At 47.5% G+C, this 16,689-nt stretch overlaps 3 protein-coding genes across 3 annotated transcripts in view; all 3 read right to left on the reverse strand.

Moving 5' to 3' along the window:
• Positions 1-1,041: 1,041 nt before the first annotated feature.
• LOC136967349 (uncharacterized) lies at positions 1,042-3,270 on the reverse strand. The gene is made up of 4 exons (XM_067261115.1): positions 2,989-3,270; positions 2,692-2,831; positions 1,093-2,296; positions 1,042-1,046 (listed from the first exon to the last, which is right to left on the reverse strand). Exons 3-4 carry the CDS (start codon positions 2,255-2,257, stop codon positions 1,042-1,044), a joined length of 1,170 nt encoding a protein of 389 aa, XP_067117216.1. The 5' UTR covers positions 2,258-2,296; positions 2,692-2,831; positions 2,989-3,270.
• Positions 3,271-3,531: 261 nt separating this feature from the next.
• LOC136967350 (uncharacterized) lies at positions 3,532-6,191 on the reverse strand. Its single transcript, XM_067261117.1, has 4 exons — positions 6,164-6,191; positions 5,450-5,896; positions 4,877-4,978; positions 3,532-4,556 (listed from the first exon to the last, which is right to left on the reverse strand). The coding sequence occupies exons 1-4, from the start codon at positions 6,189-6,191 to the stop codon at positions 4,255-4,257; spliced, it is 879 nt and encodes a 292-aa protein (XP_067117218.1). The 3' UTR covers positions 3,532-4,254.
• A 1,290-nt stretch (positions 6,192-7,481) lies between these two features.
• The window catches only part of LOC136967848 (coagulation factor XIII A chain-like), a gene marked incomplete in the record, with an annotated part of 13,295 nt that continues 4,087 nt past the window's right edge, over positions 7,482-16,689 (reverse strand). Inside the window, 12 exon segments of the mRNA XM_067261811.1 lie at positions 7,482-7,881; positions 8,929-9,065; positions 9,282-9,442; positions 9,737-10,012; positions 10,305-10,458; positions 10,671-10,759; positions 10,865-10,968; positions 11,405-11,543; positions 12,025-12,199; positions 12,810-12,878; positions 12,880-12,918; positions 13,174-13,258. Coding sequence (XP_067117912.1) covers positions 7,740-7,881; positions 8,929-9,065; positions 9,282-9,442; positions 9,737-10,012; positions 10,305-10,458; positions 10,671-10,759; positions 10,865-10,968; positions 11,405-11,543; positions 12,025-12,199; positions 12,810-12,878; positions 12,880-12,918; positions 13,174-13,258 — 1,570 coding nt within the window.

The following is a 16,689-nucleotide window of genomic DNA, read 5'->3' on the forward strand; positions in this document are numbered from 1 at the left end:
AAAGTTCTGGAATCAAAGTACGAGTTTATGCCCTAGTGCACACTGCTACCATACTAAAACAATGTATTAGCCTTTTTAACACGTTTTGAAAAAAAATCTGATACCTTACCTCCTCAGAGTCAGGGTACCTAGGCTTGATCACGATGCGGATGGTTGAGATTAATCCTGTAGATCCTGACCACCCCAACATTATAATCTCTTCTGTCAGAATCCGTACTGCCTCACACGAAGGGAACTTGAGAGCTATCCCAGGTCCGATCACGGGCAGAGCCACAGAACTCAGGCCCTGCTGCCTGCACGTGTCCAGAACCAGGGCCAGTCCAGTACGCAGTGCCTGTATGGGGGACAGAGTTTGCATTTGGTAAATATGCACAGGTTAAATAAGGGACACCTCTTTTTAAATATTCAAAACAATGAGTTTTGCATTTGCACTACTCACTTAAAAATACAAAATAAACGTACCTTGTCACTTGGACACCGAGCGGCAGGCCAGGAGAGGCATTCTATAAAGAAGACCTTGCAGCTCCGGGTCAACTTGACTTCCAGGACCTCCCCTGGAGTACGACGCTTCCCCCCTGCTGCTAGGTCAAAGTTTCTCTTGAGTTGATAATATTCCCTCCCCAAACATGTGCCTATCATGGTGGAGTGCAGTTCTGTCATCATCATAGGGACCACCAGGGCATCCACCTGTCATGAGAATGAGAATACTAGTTTTAGTAAAAAGAAAAAAAGATTAGGAGACAGATGAGACTAATGTGTGAGTAAAAGAGAGGACATTCTGTACCTGCTGTTTTTCCAGACTGCCCAACACAACCTCCAAGCCTGCTAGGCTGAGAGGGGAACTTGTGGGAGCTGGATCAGGACTGCTCCCCCTAGTGGAACTGGCAGCACTTACAGAACGACTGATTGCTACAGCTTGTCTGTGCTGCTGGGGCCATATGAGAACTTGAAAATCGCGCTCCACCTGCTCCAGGTTCCCCTTCCCTTCCCCAAGGTAGTACAGTGAAGCGCCTTGCCCATCCAGGACCACCTTTCCGCAGGTCATGCTGGCCAAAATGGCACTGAAGTCCTGCAAGACTTCCTGAACAAGACACCGGGGTCCAGACAGCTTCAAGCAAGGAAATCGGAGGTGAGACAGTGTTAGTTTAACATCCGGGTTTAGCTGTAGACCCATCAGGTCTTTGACTTCATCAAACTTGTCAACCATTTCTGAGAGAGGCAGACGCAAGCTTTCGTGGACATCAGCCTGGTTGAGCTGGTAGTCCACTAGTACCTTCTTGAGCCTCCACACCTCCTCACTGTAGCCCACCAGCTGCACTCTGGTCCTGGGGTCTCCACAGGATCCCTGCTGGTATTTGACCACCACTCTGGGGCCTGTGCTATTGGCCTCACCCTGGGCTTTTCTTAGGGCTTTCTTCAGAATGTCCAGTGCTGGAGATTGGCCCAAAGCTCCCTCTAGTGGCTCAGTGAACCAGCACAAGTCCTTCTGAATCATATTTGCAGCAGCTTCTAGTGCGTCTGATGACAAGCTGGACAGGATCAGGTCCGACCCAATCTCCATAGCAACTGGGCAGCACAGGCTTTGCTCAAAGCGGGCCTGGAATCTGGAGACATAATCACTGTACATCAGGAAGTCTAAAAGAGTGTTGAGAAGCTGAAATCTTTTTTTTTTAATATCTTTTAACAGCTCTTGTAGTTTTGTCAATCCCAGCTGAACTTCCTGGTTGGGTCCCTCAAGGACCAGATTATTGGGCCCATTTTGGGAGATCTTCACTCCGGGGCTGAGGATCCTCAGTTCCTTCTCAAGCTCCTCCTTCACCAAGTAGTACTGTCTCTCTGACACTGGACAATCCTTCCTTGTTTGGTTCTTCTCCTCCAGCATCTTCAGCTTCTCCTTCACATCCCCTATCCTCCCCACCACCACCACAGCAAAGTCATCTTCTTCCAAGTACACCTTCACATCCTCAGTGTTCAGGGCAGCCATGTTCGACTTTAAAATCTTCACTCCAGCTGAGTCCATCTCATAGTGGGGACAGTAGACATTCTTCACATTGTCAAAAATCTGCTCCACCTGCAGAACCCATTCAAGTAGCGTTGGCCTGGCAACTGGCCCCGCCCCAGCAGCCTCCCACTTCACCGCAGCCTGCTCTGTCTCGGGGGAGAGCTGGACGGAGGATTTGAGGGCGATGAGCTGTTTGGTCAGAGCCTTGTTTGCCTTGGGACAGTCCCTGAGGTACTGGAGGAGGTATTGGTCCATGATGAACACCTTCTCCAGCTCCTTACTGCTAGATGGGGTCTGAGAGAGAAAGGAGGGCTTGAATGCGCGTCCTATCTGTATTCTATGAATGACAGCCAGACAGAATAACAGCATAGCAACTGAACAAGAGGAACATGGGTGATATCTAGTGGGGAAACACAACACTACAACACAGAAAAACATAACAGCGAACAATTAAACCAGAACAGGGGTTGAGCATGAGTTTGTGGTATTTTCCAATCTTCCAGTAAGGAATTAGAAACCGGCTTGCAAACATACCGTACCACCAAGATAATTGGTGGTACGGTAATGTGGCTTCTGTAGGGTAGCACAAATATTTTTTGCTATGAATAATACATTCATTTTATTTGCCTCGATTTCCACATTCATTAAACACACTTGTTTTACGATTGTCCCTTGGTATTGTGACCCACCTGCTGGTCGTCCGAGGGCAGCTGTGGAGGTTGATGTGGATCTGTGGAGTCAGGAGACCGTCTGTCTCTCACTGAGACACACAGCTCACCGTCTGGCAGGGGGATCACATGGTCTCTTATCTCCAACACTCTCTCCTGGACTGGGGGTCAAAAATAAGACAGGAAATGAAGTGACCAGTTAGATACATACAGTACATTTGTTAATGACAGATTATTTACTATGTATAGTATTACCCTTGGTCAGTTATTCAAAGTGATTTCATGTTTCCTAACTCATTAGAATGAAGAGGTCCTTACCTCTTTTCTTCAGGAAGGCAATCCTGTAGGTCTTCTCTCCCACCTCCTCCAGCTCTCCACATTCCCCTCCTCCATTTCTCCTGATATTAAAGTATCTCTTGATCCACTCCTTGTCTATGTTAGTTAGATGTTTCACCTCAAAAAACACAGGTGCTGATACCAATTATCTGTAATGTTTTGCCCACAACGCTCTGCCATTTCTAACAAGTCTGGTCGTCTGAACCAAGTTTAGGCAATGCCCTTCACGTTCTGACTTTCATTTCCACACTCAAGACCAGAAAGGTGGAGCATCGTCAACACAATATTTATATTTTGTCACACCCAAGTAAAAAAACCAACAATATTATAGACTGCCCTCTAGTGTTTAAAACCCTGCTTGTCTCTTGTGCTGTGTCTGGAGACATCCTGCCCATCATATTGGAACACTGACACTATTGAGAGAGTGGAAACATGATAAGTTTAGAGGTCCATGCATTGTAGAAAAAAAGTGATGTGATGTCAGAAATATTAATCTTTATCAAGTATTGCACAGTCAGTCGTTGAAGAAGTTAAGAAAGCTTTATTGCTTGCCCCCGGCCCACAAGGAGACAAAGACCAAACGCCATGGTGATACAAAGTTTGTCTGCTAGCATGTTGTGCTTGCTGACCATTTAAACGAAACCACTCTCCACAATCATTGGTTCATACACAGGCATGCAACTGTCACATGGCTCTCCTTTCATTGGCTCCCTTGCAAAGACCTTGCGCGTGTGTGCGTGCGCGCATGCGTGTGTGTGTTCATGCAGTGGACATTTACAACATCAATCCTACCCCCACTAGGTAACCAGCTAATGGTCACCAGACCTCAGTCTCCCTTCTAGCTCTGTCAAACAGTATCTCCTTTAAACAAACAAACCCCCAACTCTTCTTAGTCTTCAGCCCCAAGATAAGGGTCTTGTATGTTTACCTAAGTCTGGATCTTGCCTACAGTTCATTTGGGGGTGGCCTCTCTACACACAAGGCTATACACAGTATCATTTTATACAGAATAAAAGGTTACATCTTCAACTTTTCTGACATGAAAAAAAGTATCAATTGTGTACATGGCCACTGTGCAAGCAGTAACACAGAAAACGGCAACATTCTAAAACAGCAACACAAAAGAAGTTTGTGATGATTGCTCAATAACATTCTGTTAATGTAATCATTTGTCATAAAATACAGTATTGAATCCATCATGCAGTCCTGAGAAGAGTTCATTAGAATGACTTTCATTACTTCAGTCCATCACCATGTTTCTCCGAGTTTGCTGAGAAAGGGCATGAGCTTATCCTCCAGGTCATAGCGGGGTATGAACTTCAGGGCGTCCCTTGTCTTTATGACAGAGCCGTTTACTCCAAAGTATCTTAGTAATAGCTGCACCAGCATCTCTTTGTCAGGTTTTTCAAGTGCTCCCGCTGGGATATGTTCCTCGCCTTTATGTCCAGTTTGTAAATGTAACTTGAATCTTTTGATATCGTCTTCAAGGAGTTCGTCCAGGATTTGACAAAGACATGTGGTCCACTCCTTCCGATCAATTTTAGGGCTCCCTGGTGTGATAGAAATATAGACTTGTTTAAAAAATGGTTCCTGCATTTAAACAATAATCTGTTTAAAATTTGAGACTCTAACAACAAAAGATAGCTTGAATGGGTGAATGTACTTTTTTCTCTCTCAATTATCTCATTTGTTTACATTTAGTCATTTAGCAGACAGATTGTTAGACTTATGTTATTTGGAATTACTCATGGCAAAATATTTCACTATTTTTTCACCCTTCTAAAAGGATTTTCACTTGCCTTTCAGGCCTTCTTTATAACTCCCATTTTTATTCATTTGAAATACTTTTTTCTCTTCAAACTAAACTCACCTGGTAGAGACGCCAGTTCAAATCCAGGGTGTTCTGTGTTCTTTTTTCGTTTCTTGGAAGGGACCACTGGACGTGGTCTGATGGTGGAAGTCACTGTCTGCTCTTGGGGTGCCGGCTGTTGGTCCCATGCATTTTGCTCAAATTTCTGACAACGTTCCTGGAGGTCCTGTATCTTTTTGTCCTTTTCTGCACCCTCCTTCATTAGCTTGTCTATCAGTCTATCCTTGTTTTCTATGTCTCTGTGTAGATCCTGTACAATATACTGTGTCTGACCATTGCTTGTCATAAGTTTCTGTATCAAGTTCTCTTTTTTTGTTACTATAGATTGCAGTTTCTCAATTTTTGCGATCAAGTCAGATATTTTCTGACTTGGCCTTTTATTTTTATTTTTCTCTGTGACATAATTAATATACAAGTTAAGGATTCTAACTTTCTCTTCCAGACCACTTTTCATGTTCAGTATGTCTTCCAACTGCATGTTACATGCACACATGTCAAAACTTGTGTTGTCATTTTCAGCTATGTTCACTTCTAAAGTCTGAATAAAGTCAATGTTTTGACTCCTGCTCTTACCTGTGTATAGAGTATAAAACCGGTTATGACATAGCTGTTTTAGGTCATGGATTTTATTGTCATCAAATGTTTCAAACTTTTGACCCTTTTTCAAAATGAACAACAACATGGTGTGACTCCAAATGTTCTCATTAAATGTTTCCACCATGGCCTCTTTCATCCTTGTACAGGCATCTGAACTTGTGTTATTAAGATCAATAACAAGAAGGATGAAATTAGGATTCAATGACCGAACACAATGCTTTGTATCTTCAATCGAGCCAGGAGTGCGCACTAATGTAATGTTTCTCTTGCATATCTCACTCTTAATCTTCAAATACGTTTTTCTAAAAGATGTAAAAAATGTGAATTCTGTTCTCCCTAGGATTATATTCCCAGCTCTGTTCTTTCCAGATTTTCCAATCAGTACGACAGAAATATCCTGGATAAGTGGTTCTTCAGCGAAAACTGTCAAGAGAAAAGTTGAGAAATTATTGTGCTTTTGATGTCTTTTCATTTGAATGTGAACAAACCATACACCCCTTTAAAAAACATTTGGATTAATATTAAAAGGTATACAAAAAATACCTTCATCTTCATCCACCAATGCTTCTCTTTCATCTGCTGTTGTTAAAATTTTAAGTTAGTTTGTGGTCACACATATCCGGATATTCATATGTTCATTGAACCCTTATTCAACTGTCAGCTTACACTATAAAAATGTATGTAACATACCGTTTTCAGAACTCTGTCGGCCTCCCATTGGTTAAGACAGCTTCTAAATTACATGACCTTTTAAAGATTCTTTACTCCCAGGGTTATGGTTTCTTCATACAATCTTCAATTAAGGATCACAGTTCCTTAGTGGGTCTAAAACATATGGACAACACACACAGACTTTCACTTCCATAGAACTCCACTAGATTATATCACTTTAATGGGGAACTGGACCGTAAAATAAAAAGCATTTGTGTCAAAAGGTCTAGGTATCCATTTTACAGCTAAAAAATCATGCAAAAACAGTGTATTGTATTCTATCACTGTTAATTACATTTTCAGGATTACAATTAGAAAAAAGTTATTTGTAATAGGTAACAAATAATACAAACGAAGTCTACGTTTGTATGCTTGTGTGTAAATTGATCTTGACAGATATTTTATCTAAAAGGATATCTATACATAGTTGGAAATTATAACACTGCTTTTATTTTTAGTTATATCATTGTATCATACTTGTATCATTCTCAGGAGTTATTTCCACTCCTATTATTTATACTACAGCACATTTGTCAAGTGACACAGCCATTTTGTTATCTGTTCATTTCTTGGGCAGGGATTGATTCAGTGACATATTCCCAAACCAAGGACCCCAGAAAAGCATTGTTTGTTCAACAAATAAAAAGCAGATAGGACAAAGCATTTTGGAGTTTTACCTTTTCAAATGTTCCTTTTCGATGTTGGCTACAATTTCCAAAGGCCGAAGACAACACATGAAGTTCTCCACATATCTCCCTTTAGGGCTAATAATACTCTACCATTGGTTGACCAAAAACCTCTGTTAAAGTTGACAGGAAAGATATGGCAAAACTACTGTCAAATCTACTGCACCCAGTAAAATCCCTAGTAAACCCCAGTAAAAAAGACCTTCGACCTTCGCCCGCACTTCATAACACCAGATAAAAATCTAAATAACATCTAATTCTAGCAGAGAATGTTGATTACTGAGAGTTAATCTTATCTTTACAGTATGTTGTGTTTGTAAAGAACGCATACAAGACAGACTGCATGAACTGTTGCATTCAGGAATGTACAGGTGTGGCCCTGCATCAGTTCAGGCTCCCAAACATGGACAGATCTGCTACCAGTTTACAGTAATGAAGCAATTGTCTTTCCAGAGATAAACTTCATAAGCCTAACCAGGAACTGGATTTATTTAATATAAATCCATGATTTATTATTCCTAACAAGTGTTGCTAATACTGACACATGGCACAGCATGTGGACGTGTTGCTTTTTCAAATTTTGAACTACAGAATCAACTGACACAATCACACTCATGTAAATGTCTTTATTGTGGAAGATGAAAAATGGAAAACTCATCTGTAATAGAAAGTTAAGTTAAAACAAGTGACTTATTTTGTTCTACTTTGTTCTGTTTTGATTGTTTTTTATCTACTAATGTAAAGGTGTATTGCTTGTACCATAGTCAACTAGGTCATAGATTGTAACACGGGGAGAGATAAGAAAGACAAAATCAGAGAGAGAGAGATAGAGATCTGAAACGGTAGACATGGTAACAGGTGTGTCGTCCTCAGGGCTGGATGGTGAGCTGAGCCTGGCCGTACACCTGCCTGAGAGCAGCACAGTCCAGGCTGGCTATCAGGGTGGTGGGTCCTGCTCTCCTGGGGGTGAACCGCTCCGTCCATGTAATGGACTGGCCTGCTGTGATCAGACTGGAACACACACACACACACACACATACACACACACACACACAGTTACAACCTGTCCATTTAAGGTCAATTGTAAGAGTAACACGTACAGACAAATAAGGGCTTTGGTTATGTAGACAGGAAGTGCAACAAGCAGGCTGAAAGTTCCCCATGAAGCCTCAACCACACAACTTCACACCCAGTTTCTCTACCGCCTTATAGTCAGGTCCCTCTACAGACCAGACCAGTGAACTAGTCAGGTCCCTCTACAGACCAGACCAGTGAGCTAGTCAGCTCCCTTTACAGACCAGACCAGTGAACTAGTCAGGTCCCTCTACAGACCAGACCAGTGAGCTAGTCAGGTCCCTCTACAGACCAGACCAGTGAACTAGTCAGGTCCCTCTACAGACCAGACCAGTGAGCTAGTCAGGTCCCTCTACAGACCAGACCAGTGAACTAGTCAGGTCCCTCTACAGACCAGACCAGTGAACTAGTCAGGTCCCTCTACAGACCAGACCAGTGAGCTAGTCAGGTCCCTCTACAGACCAGACCAGTGAACTAGTCAGGTCCCTCTACAGACCAGACCAGTGAGCTAGTCAGGTCCCTCTACAGACCAGACCAGTGAACTAGTCAGGTCCCTCTACAGACCAGACCAGTGAGCTAGTCAGGTCCCTCTACAGACCAGACCAGTGAGCTAGTCAGGTCCCTCTACAGACCAGACCAGTGAACTAGTCAGCTCCCTCTACAGACCAGAGCAGTGAGCTAGTCAGGTCCCTCTACAGACCAGACCAGTGAGCTTGTCAGGTCCCTCTACAGACCAGACCAGTGAGCTAGTCAGGTCCCTCTACAGACCAGACCAGTGAACTAGTCAGGTCCCTCTACAGACCAGACCAGTGAGCTAGTCAGGTCCCTCTACAGACCAGACCAGTGAACTAGTCAGGTCCCTCTACAGACCAGACCAGTGAGCTAGTCAGGTCCCTCTACAGACCAGACCAGTGAGCTAGTCAGGTCCCTCTACAGACCAGTGAGCTAGTCAGGTCCCTCTACAGACCAGACCAGTGAGCGTACCTGTAGAGTTTCTTTTTGGGGAGCATCACTCCAGGCCCCTCCATGCGCACGTACACGTCCTCCAGACTGAAGCTGAAGGGGTTGGTGAACTCCAACAACACCATCATCTCCTCACTGACACGGGCCAATCCAGACACCTGCACAGACAAGGACGGAAAGGATTGGTCAGTTCTGGTATTGTGAATTTGAATCGGTCGGCTCTGACCCGTGAGAGATCATTTTTAAGACGTTGCTTGTTTAGTAACTGCCAGTGCTATTTTGTGACCACAAGTGACCGTTCAACTACAGAGGGTTCGAAAGATATGATAGGTTGAATCGACCTGTCCCCAGGGAGGTAATTGGTGGAATCTGACCTGCACAATGATCTCGGGGTTGCGCAGAGCGACCACTCTCATCGCCGTGACGATCTGGCCGGTCTCCTTGACCTTCCCGGTGACGATGAAGTGGAGGTTGGACTGCTCCACCAGGTGTTTCTGGTAGTCCTTGTAGAGGACGGGCACAACCTCCTTCTTAGCTGAGGGAAACATGGAGGAGAACCAGTCTTAGTGTTGGAAGTAGGGTCACCACTGAGAGAGAGAGAGAGAGAGAGGGATCACCCAACACACACACACCACCTCCCTCCCTCCCACACACACACACACACACACACACACACACACACACACACCACCTCTCTCCCTCCCTCCCACACACACACACACACACACACACACACCACCTCCCTCCCCCCCCACACACACACACACCACCTCCCTCACACACACACACACACACACACATACATACACCGTCCTTCCCACTCCCTCACTCTGCATGGGGTCAAGGGTCATCCGGGGGGTCTTGAACAAGAACTCCGAGCTGGTGACGCCGGTGTAGTACACCACGGTCCCGCTGACGTAACCGTTGATGACGCGCGGCTTCTCGCTCCTGTTGGAGAGCTGCAGGGTCAGGTCAAAGTCCTCGCCCACCCTGACCTCCAGGGGGGGCAGCTCCAGGACCACGTCGGCCTCGGGCAGGACCACACTCTCACGGTTGCAGCCGAACTCCTCCGCCTTCTCCAGCACGGTGCGCTCCTCCTCGCTGCCTGGTTGGAGGGGACGGGACAGAAGGCAGACTTGATGCGGGAAGTCAGGTGGCTGAGCGGTTAGGGAGTCGGGCTAGTAATCTGAAGGTTACCGGTTCGATTCCCGGCTGTGCCAATGACGTTGTGTCCTTGGGCAAGACACTTCACCCTACTTGCCTCAGGGGGAATGTCCCTGTACTTACTGTAAGTCGCTCTGGATAAGAGCGTCTGCTACATGACTAAATGTAAATGTAAATGTTTAAAAAGATCCCCCCGTCACCTGGATGGACGGTGCTTCCTCCGCTGGTCTTACCCTCGGGGAACTTGTAATGGTCGGTGATGTCACGGCTGTCCCTGCTGCCCGCAGCTTTGGTCATCATCGTGCGGCCCACGTGGCTGGAGTTTACCCTGACCGGAGTCAGGGTTCCGTCTCTGCTCCGGGAGTAGAACACCACGTCGCTGTTCACCTGGAGCACACACGCACACACACACGCACACACATGCAGTAGACACACACACACACATGCAATAGACACACACACGCGCACACATGCAGTAGACAGGCATGCACACCATACAGACATAGACAGGTACACACACACCCAGGCAGTAATGTATGAGTCACTTATAGATACTGTATGTGTGGGTAGTTCCTGGTTTGGCTTCTGATGCTGCTTACCTCAGCAAAGACAAATGCTGCATCAAACGGGTAGCAGATCTGTCCATGTTTGATGGCATGGACTGATGCAGGGCCACACCGGTACATCCCTGAATGGAGAGAGAGAGAGAGAGAGAGAGAGAGAGAGAGAGTTTGTGTGTGTGCATGCATGTGTGTATGTGTGTGTGCGCGTGTGTGTGTGTGGAGTTCCTCACCATCGCTGGTCTCCTGGGGGGTTGCGTCCACAGCCTGCCAGCCCCCAAACCCTGCAGGGAGGTCAGGTCTGGTCATGAAGCACTCGTTCCAGCAGTGGTAGTTCCTGACACAACACAATCACTGTGTTAAAATCTGAGGTCTGTTCTAGAATGACTACATTACCCACAATTCCAAATGGAAAATGGTTGGAGCCGGCCGTACAGTGGGCACGGCTATGGGAAACCCCTGAACATTCCTGACACAGTGATTATGTCACAACTAGAGACCTATTTGATTTATAGGGCCAAAGTCTTGCTGTAAAACATATTAACGAGGACACAGTATGAGCAAAGACACATGAATTACAGTTATTATCAGTTAAAATGATCAGTGAAGCATGTATTATTGTCTAAGTTTGTTGACCTTTACACCTCACACACAGTCGTAGTAGTAAGTACTTTGTGCATCCCTGATGGACAATTGCAGCAGGCAAGACAGAAAATATAAGAAATATAATTCATATAAAAATAAATGTATCAAATCAAATAAAGGGCCAGTACCAGATGGAGTCTCTGGTGCGGGCGCGGTCCACCCTCCCGGCCTCGTCCAGGATGATGTCCGTCTTCAGGTTGCCGTCGTTGTCGTGGGCAGAGTAGAAGTTGGTCACCACCCGTGATGGGATGCCAAGGCAACGGAGGACTGGAGGGGGGGGGGGAGGGGGAGGAGGAGAGGCGAGGGGGAGGAGGGGGGGAGGGGGGGAGGAGGGGGGGGAGGGGGGGAGGGGGGGGGGAGGGGGGGAGAGGGGAGACAATCATATCAAACTGCAGAAACACATTTCTGGAGTGTAATCTTCACCAGGGGTTAAAATGATAGCGAACCAAAACTTTCTCACAAGTGGTCTTTAACTGACACAGGAACGATGCCACAGAACAAGAACGATAAAATGTCAAACAAAAAGTCACTTTACTCCAACTGACATGAACAGAAGCATCATGTCTAGAGGTCTTCCGGTGACATTTCAAGCACTCGAGTCACCGGGCTTGTTCGTGTAGCTTCTAAACAAGAATAACCTCAAAACAAACACTAAAGAAATCTCCCGCATCCCCTCTCCCTGCTCAGACCAGTAAAGTCTGGCGCCTGGCTCTAAAGAAGGAAGCTATGCACTCCTGAGCGCCCTCACAGGTGTTGAACACGGCAGCGTAGACCCAGCACTGCGCGTAGCACACGGGCATCCTGCTGCCCGAGTAGTTGAGCAGGATCTCCGTGCTGCCCGTCCAGGAAGTGGGAGACACCCCGTAGGTGTAGTCGCCGCTCCAGTTCCCCACCAGCACACCGTCATCGTCACGGGAGTTCATCTGAGGGGAGGGAGAGGGGGAGGGGAGAGGGGAGGAGGGGGGGAGAGGGGGGAGGGGGAGGGGGAGAGGGAGGGGGGGGGGGGAGGGGGGGAGGGAGGGAGGGGGAGGGGAGGGGAGGGAAGGGAAGGGGGAGGGGGAGGAGGGGGAAGAGGGGGAGGAGGGGGGAGGGGGGAGGGGGGGAGGGGGAGAGGGGGGGAGGGAGGGGGGAGGGGGAGGGGGAGAGGGAGGGGGGGGGGGGAGGGGGGGGAGGGAGGGAGGGGGGGGAGGGGGAGGGGAGGGGAAGGGAAGGGGGGAGGGGGAGGAGGGGGAAGAGGGGGGAGGAGGGGGAGGGGGAGGGGGGAGGGGGAGGAGGGGGAGGGGGAGAGGGAGGGGAGGGGGGGAGGGGGGGGAGGGAGGGAGGGGGAGGGGAGGGGAGGGGAGGGAGGGAAGGGAAGGGAAGGAAGGGAAGGGGGAGGGGGAGGGGGGGAGGGAAGGGAAGGGGAAGGGGAGAGGTGTACTGGGCTGTATTGTATTGTATTATACTGTATCTGTATTGTATTGTAACTATACTGTATTGTACAGTATTGTACTGTACTGTATAGTATTGTTTTACAGGATGTGTCTGCCTCACCATGGCCGAGGCCTTCCTGGCCACCTTGATGGCGTCTCCTCTGTTGGTGATGGGCATCTCTGACCTGTCCCATGATGTACAGGCAGCATCCAGGACCCCCGTAGTCAAACTGACAAACAAGCAGGGTCATAGCAGGGATCAGACAGGAACGATGAAACACTCCTGTTCCTGTGTCGGTCTCTGTCCTCTCAGCCTCTTATATAATCTTGTCTCTCTCCCCCCGCTCTCTCTCTCTCTCTGTCTCTCTCTCTCTCTCTCAATTGAGGTTTTTAATTCAATAAGGCTTTATTGACAAAGATTCAACAAAAATATGAATCACTCTCTTTGACTGTCCCCCTCCTCCCTCCCTCTCCTTCCTCCTCACCTGTCCGTAGTTCCAGAGTCTCTCAGACACGTCGTCGAAGGACCCGTGGTAGATGATCCCGTCCTCCTCCAGGATGCACTCCTTCCTCGTCAGCTCGTCCTCCAGGAACACAGCATCCCCTGGCACCAGCAGGGCAGTCAGCACGTCACGGATGGATGGATGGATAATTTAATGGTTGGGTATTTGGATGGATGGATGGATAATTGGATGGATTGATGGATGGATGGATAATTGGATGGATGGGTAATTGGATGGATGGATATTTGGATGGATGGGTAATTGGATGGATTGATGGATGGATGGATAATTGGATGGATGGGCAATTGGATGGATGGATATTTGGATGGATGGGTAATTGGACGTATAATTAGATGCATTGATGGATGGGTGGTTGTATAGACAGATAAGGGAGTGATAAAAGGAATAAACAAATACACTAACCAGTCAGTTAGTCAATCAACCAATCAAACAACAGTCAATCAATCAATTAGTCAAATCAAGTTGAAACACAATCCTGTGTGTGCTACCTGACACCCAGGGGTTGAAGAGGACATAGACGTTCCTGCTCTCCTCTCTCCTGGTCCGGCGGATCCCGTACGGTGTCACCACCGCCCCACGAACAAGCTGTACTTTCCCACAATGCAGTCTGGTGCCGGCGTGACGCCCATGGTGACCACGTTGTCGGCGCTGTCCAGGACGCGGCCCGTCCACGTGCCACTGGCGATCCCCCCGGGGAACACGGGCATGTATGGTACCCTTGCTGAACTGAGGGACTGCTCCCTGGTGGACACACAGGGGAATCGCAGGCAGTGTCAGTCTAAAAGACTGACACTGCCTGCAATCTGACACTGTTCAGATTGTTGCTCCCTATTAAGCACTGCCCTCTAGTGGACGTGTAGAGGAACAACATGATGCCTGTGCAAGTTGGCCTCTGGGTAGTCCCTGCAAAAGTCTTTTGTACATGAATATTGTACATTAAATATTGTCTTCTGTATTTGTGAGGCAGTATAAAAGGTGCAATGTTGCAAACAAGTTTGTTTCGTCTTTTGGTTCTATTAATTCTTAAAGCATTCTCGCTTGACCTTTTACAACTTTTCCTTTGCACAGTCCTGTATGTTCGCGTGTCTCGTCTCACCAATAACAAACTCGACAGCGAACTTGTCGTCGTCAGGCTTGTAGGCCCGGTCGAAGGTGATCTTGACCTGGAACTCCTGCCCGCGGCGCACGATGAGAGAGTCGCTGGCGTACAGGTGGGTGTGGTGACGCTGCTTGTTGACCTCGTCTGACCTCCGCAGCATGTTGACATCCCACACGTCCAGGAACTCTGGAGAGGGGGTGGAGAGGGAGGGGTGGAGAGGGAGGGGGGTTAGAGAGGGAGGGGTGGAGAGGGAGGGGTGGAGAGGAAGGGGTAGAGAGGGAGGGGTGGAAGAGAGAGAGAGAGTTGTCAGAGGAAAAGAGGCAGGGGATGAAAGAAGAAAGGTGGAAGAGGAAGAGAAAGGGAGAACGAGATAGTGAGAGAGAGAGAGAGAGAGAGAGAGAGAGAGAGAGAGAGAGAGAGAGAGAGAGAGAGGATTCTATTACAGTCATCCCAAAAATAGTGTTCAGACGTGACGGATGCACGCAGCCCCAGGATGCTGGTGTCTGTGTTGAGACACAGTTATCACTGCGGAATGACAAGCCGATCAACTGGCCCTGCGTCACCGTGGAAACCGTGGAAACTGTGTCGTCGTTAGGAACGTCTCTAATCTCTCCAAAGCAGGACCCACATCTGTCTCTGCAGGCCTCGGTCTCATTCTCTCCTTTTACATTTAGTCATTTAGCAGACGCTCTTATCCAGAGCGACTTACAGAAAGTACAGGGACATTCTCCCCTCCGAGGCAAGTAGGGTGAAGGTGCCTTGCCCAGGGACACAACGTCATTTTACACGACCGAATCAAACCGGCAACCTTCTGATTAAAAGCCTGATTCCCCTAACCGCTCCCATGTCCCCCTCACACACACAGACCCCTGTCCCCAAGTCCCATGTCCCCTCACACACACAGACCCCTGTCCCCAAGTCCCATGTCCCCCTCACACACACAGACCCCTAGTCCCCAAGTCCCATGTCCCCATCACACACACGCTGGTACTCACCCGCGAGCGGTGGGGGACCCCGGGGCATCAGGCCAAAGGGCTCGAACTCCAACACCTCGTCGTCGGCGGAGTTAGAGTTGGCCACAGGAGCGGCGCTACGCCCTCGGTGGGACACAGGGGGGCGGGCGGGTGGAGGGGTTCCGGAATGGTGGCAGGCTCTGGGTCAGACATGATCCTGAGAGAGAGAGAGAGAGAGAGAGAGAGAGAGAGAGAGAGAGAGAGAGAGAGAGAGAGAGAGAGAGACAGAGAGAGAGAGAGAGAGAGAGAGAGAGAGAGAGGAGAGAGAGAGAGGGAGAGAGAGAGAGGAGAGAGAGAGGGAGAGAGAGAGAGAGAGAGAGAGAGAGAGAGAGAGAGGAGAGAGAGAGAGAGAGAGAGACAGTGACAGAGAGAGAATTACTTCAGGATGATGAACATGCTGTGTGCAGATGGAGGGGAAGTCCCTCCTGTTCTGTGAATAACCAGAGCCTGGGATAAACTGTTTCCCTATCACCATCTGTCTCTCATCTGGAAGATGACTAGCCGTACTCCATAACTGCATCTACTTTTCACCATGCTGGAAATTAGTCATGAAAAGGTTGACATTTTCAAGCTTGTGTAATTTTTGTTTATTTTCAAACTCCTTTTTTGGAGCGCTGACCACAGAAAGTGTGCCTTTTTGGGGTGGTTTGTATGTTCATTTTGATCCTCTGTAATTATTGTGTCAGACGGGTTCAACACTTAAAAACACTGAAAATAATTTAAATAAATAAAAGGGAGAGAGAGAGAGAGAGAGAGAGAGAGAGGGAGAGAGAGAGAGAGAGAGAAGGAGGGAGAGAGAGAGAGAGAGAGAGAGAGAGAGAGAGAGAGGAGAGAGAAGAGAGAGAGAGAGGACTTTAATATCTTTCTTTCATATTGTCATGTGAGGAATAAACTTCTCTAATGCCCTCAGGTCCAGCTGCTTTTTGGTCACATGTAAAAAGCTGTGGTTTTACAATGAAAACCACAAATGTCTTGGGCGTCGTAAAACGATAATTTAAAACATGAAAACCTCAAAATGCTCAACGGTAAACCTAAAAGGCAGTGGTGAAATGGAACTTACAATAATATCCAAAACCTTGTTTTGCCAGAGGCTCTTGCCATAGGACACAAGAACCAGTCCATTAATCTGCTCCAGAACCAAAATACTGAGTTAATGTACCCTAATATAAAAACACACTTAATGGACCCCAACCCAAACCGCCCCCAGGAGTTTACAAGGGTTTGAGGGGGGTGGGGGGGGGGGTGGAGATTTTTTATTGCTACTTACGATTATGTAATGTGTAGTCATGTTTATTTTTCGCCTTAGAAAACACAATGGTTGTTTTCATAAATGTGAGAGTGGCACATTATACGTCAGCTTGGTGG

Source organism: Osmerus mordax, chromosome 23 (assembly GCF_038355195.1).
Source record: "Osmerus mordax isolate fOsmMor3 chromosome 23, fOsmMor3.pri, whole genome shotgun sequence".
Lineage (NCBI taxonomy): Eukaryota > Metazoa > Chordata > Actinopteri > Osmeriformes > Osmeridae > Osmerus > Osmerus mordax.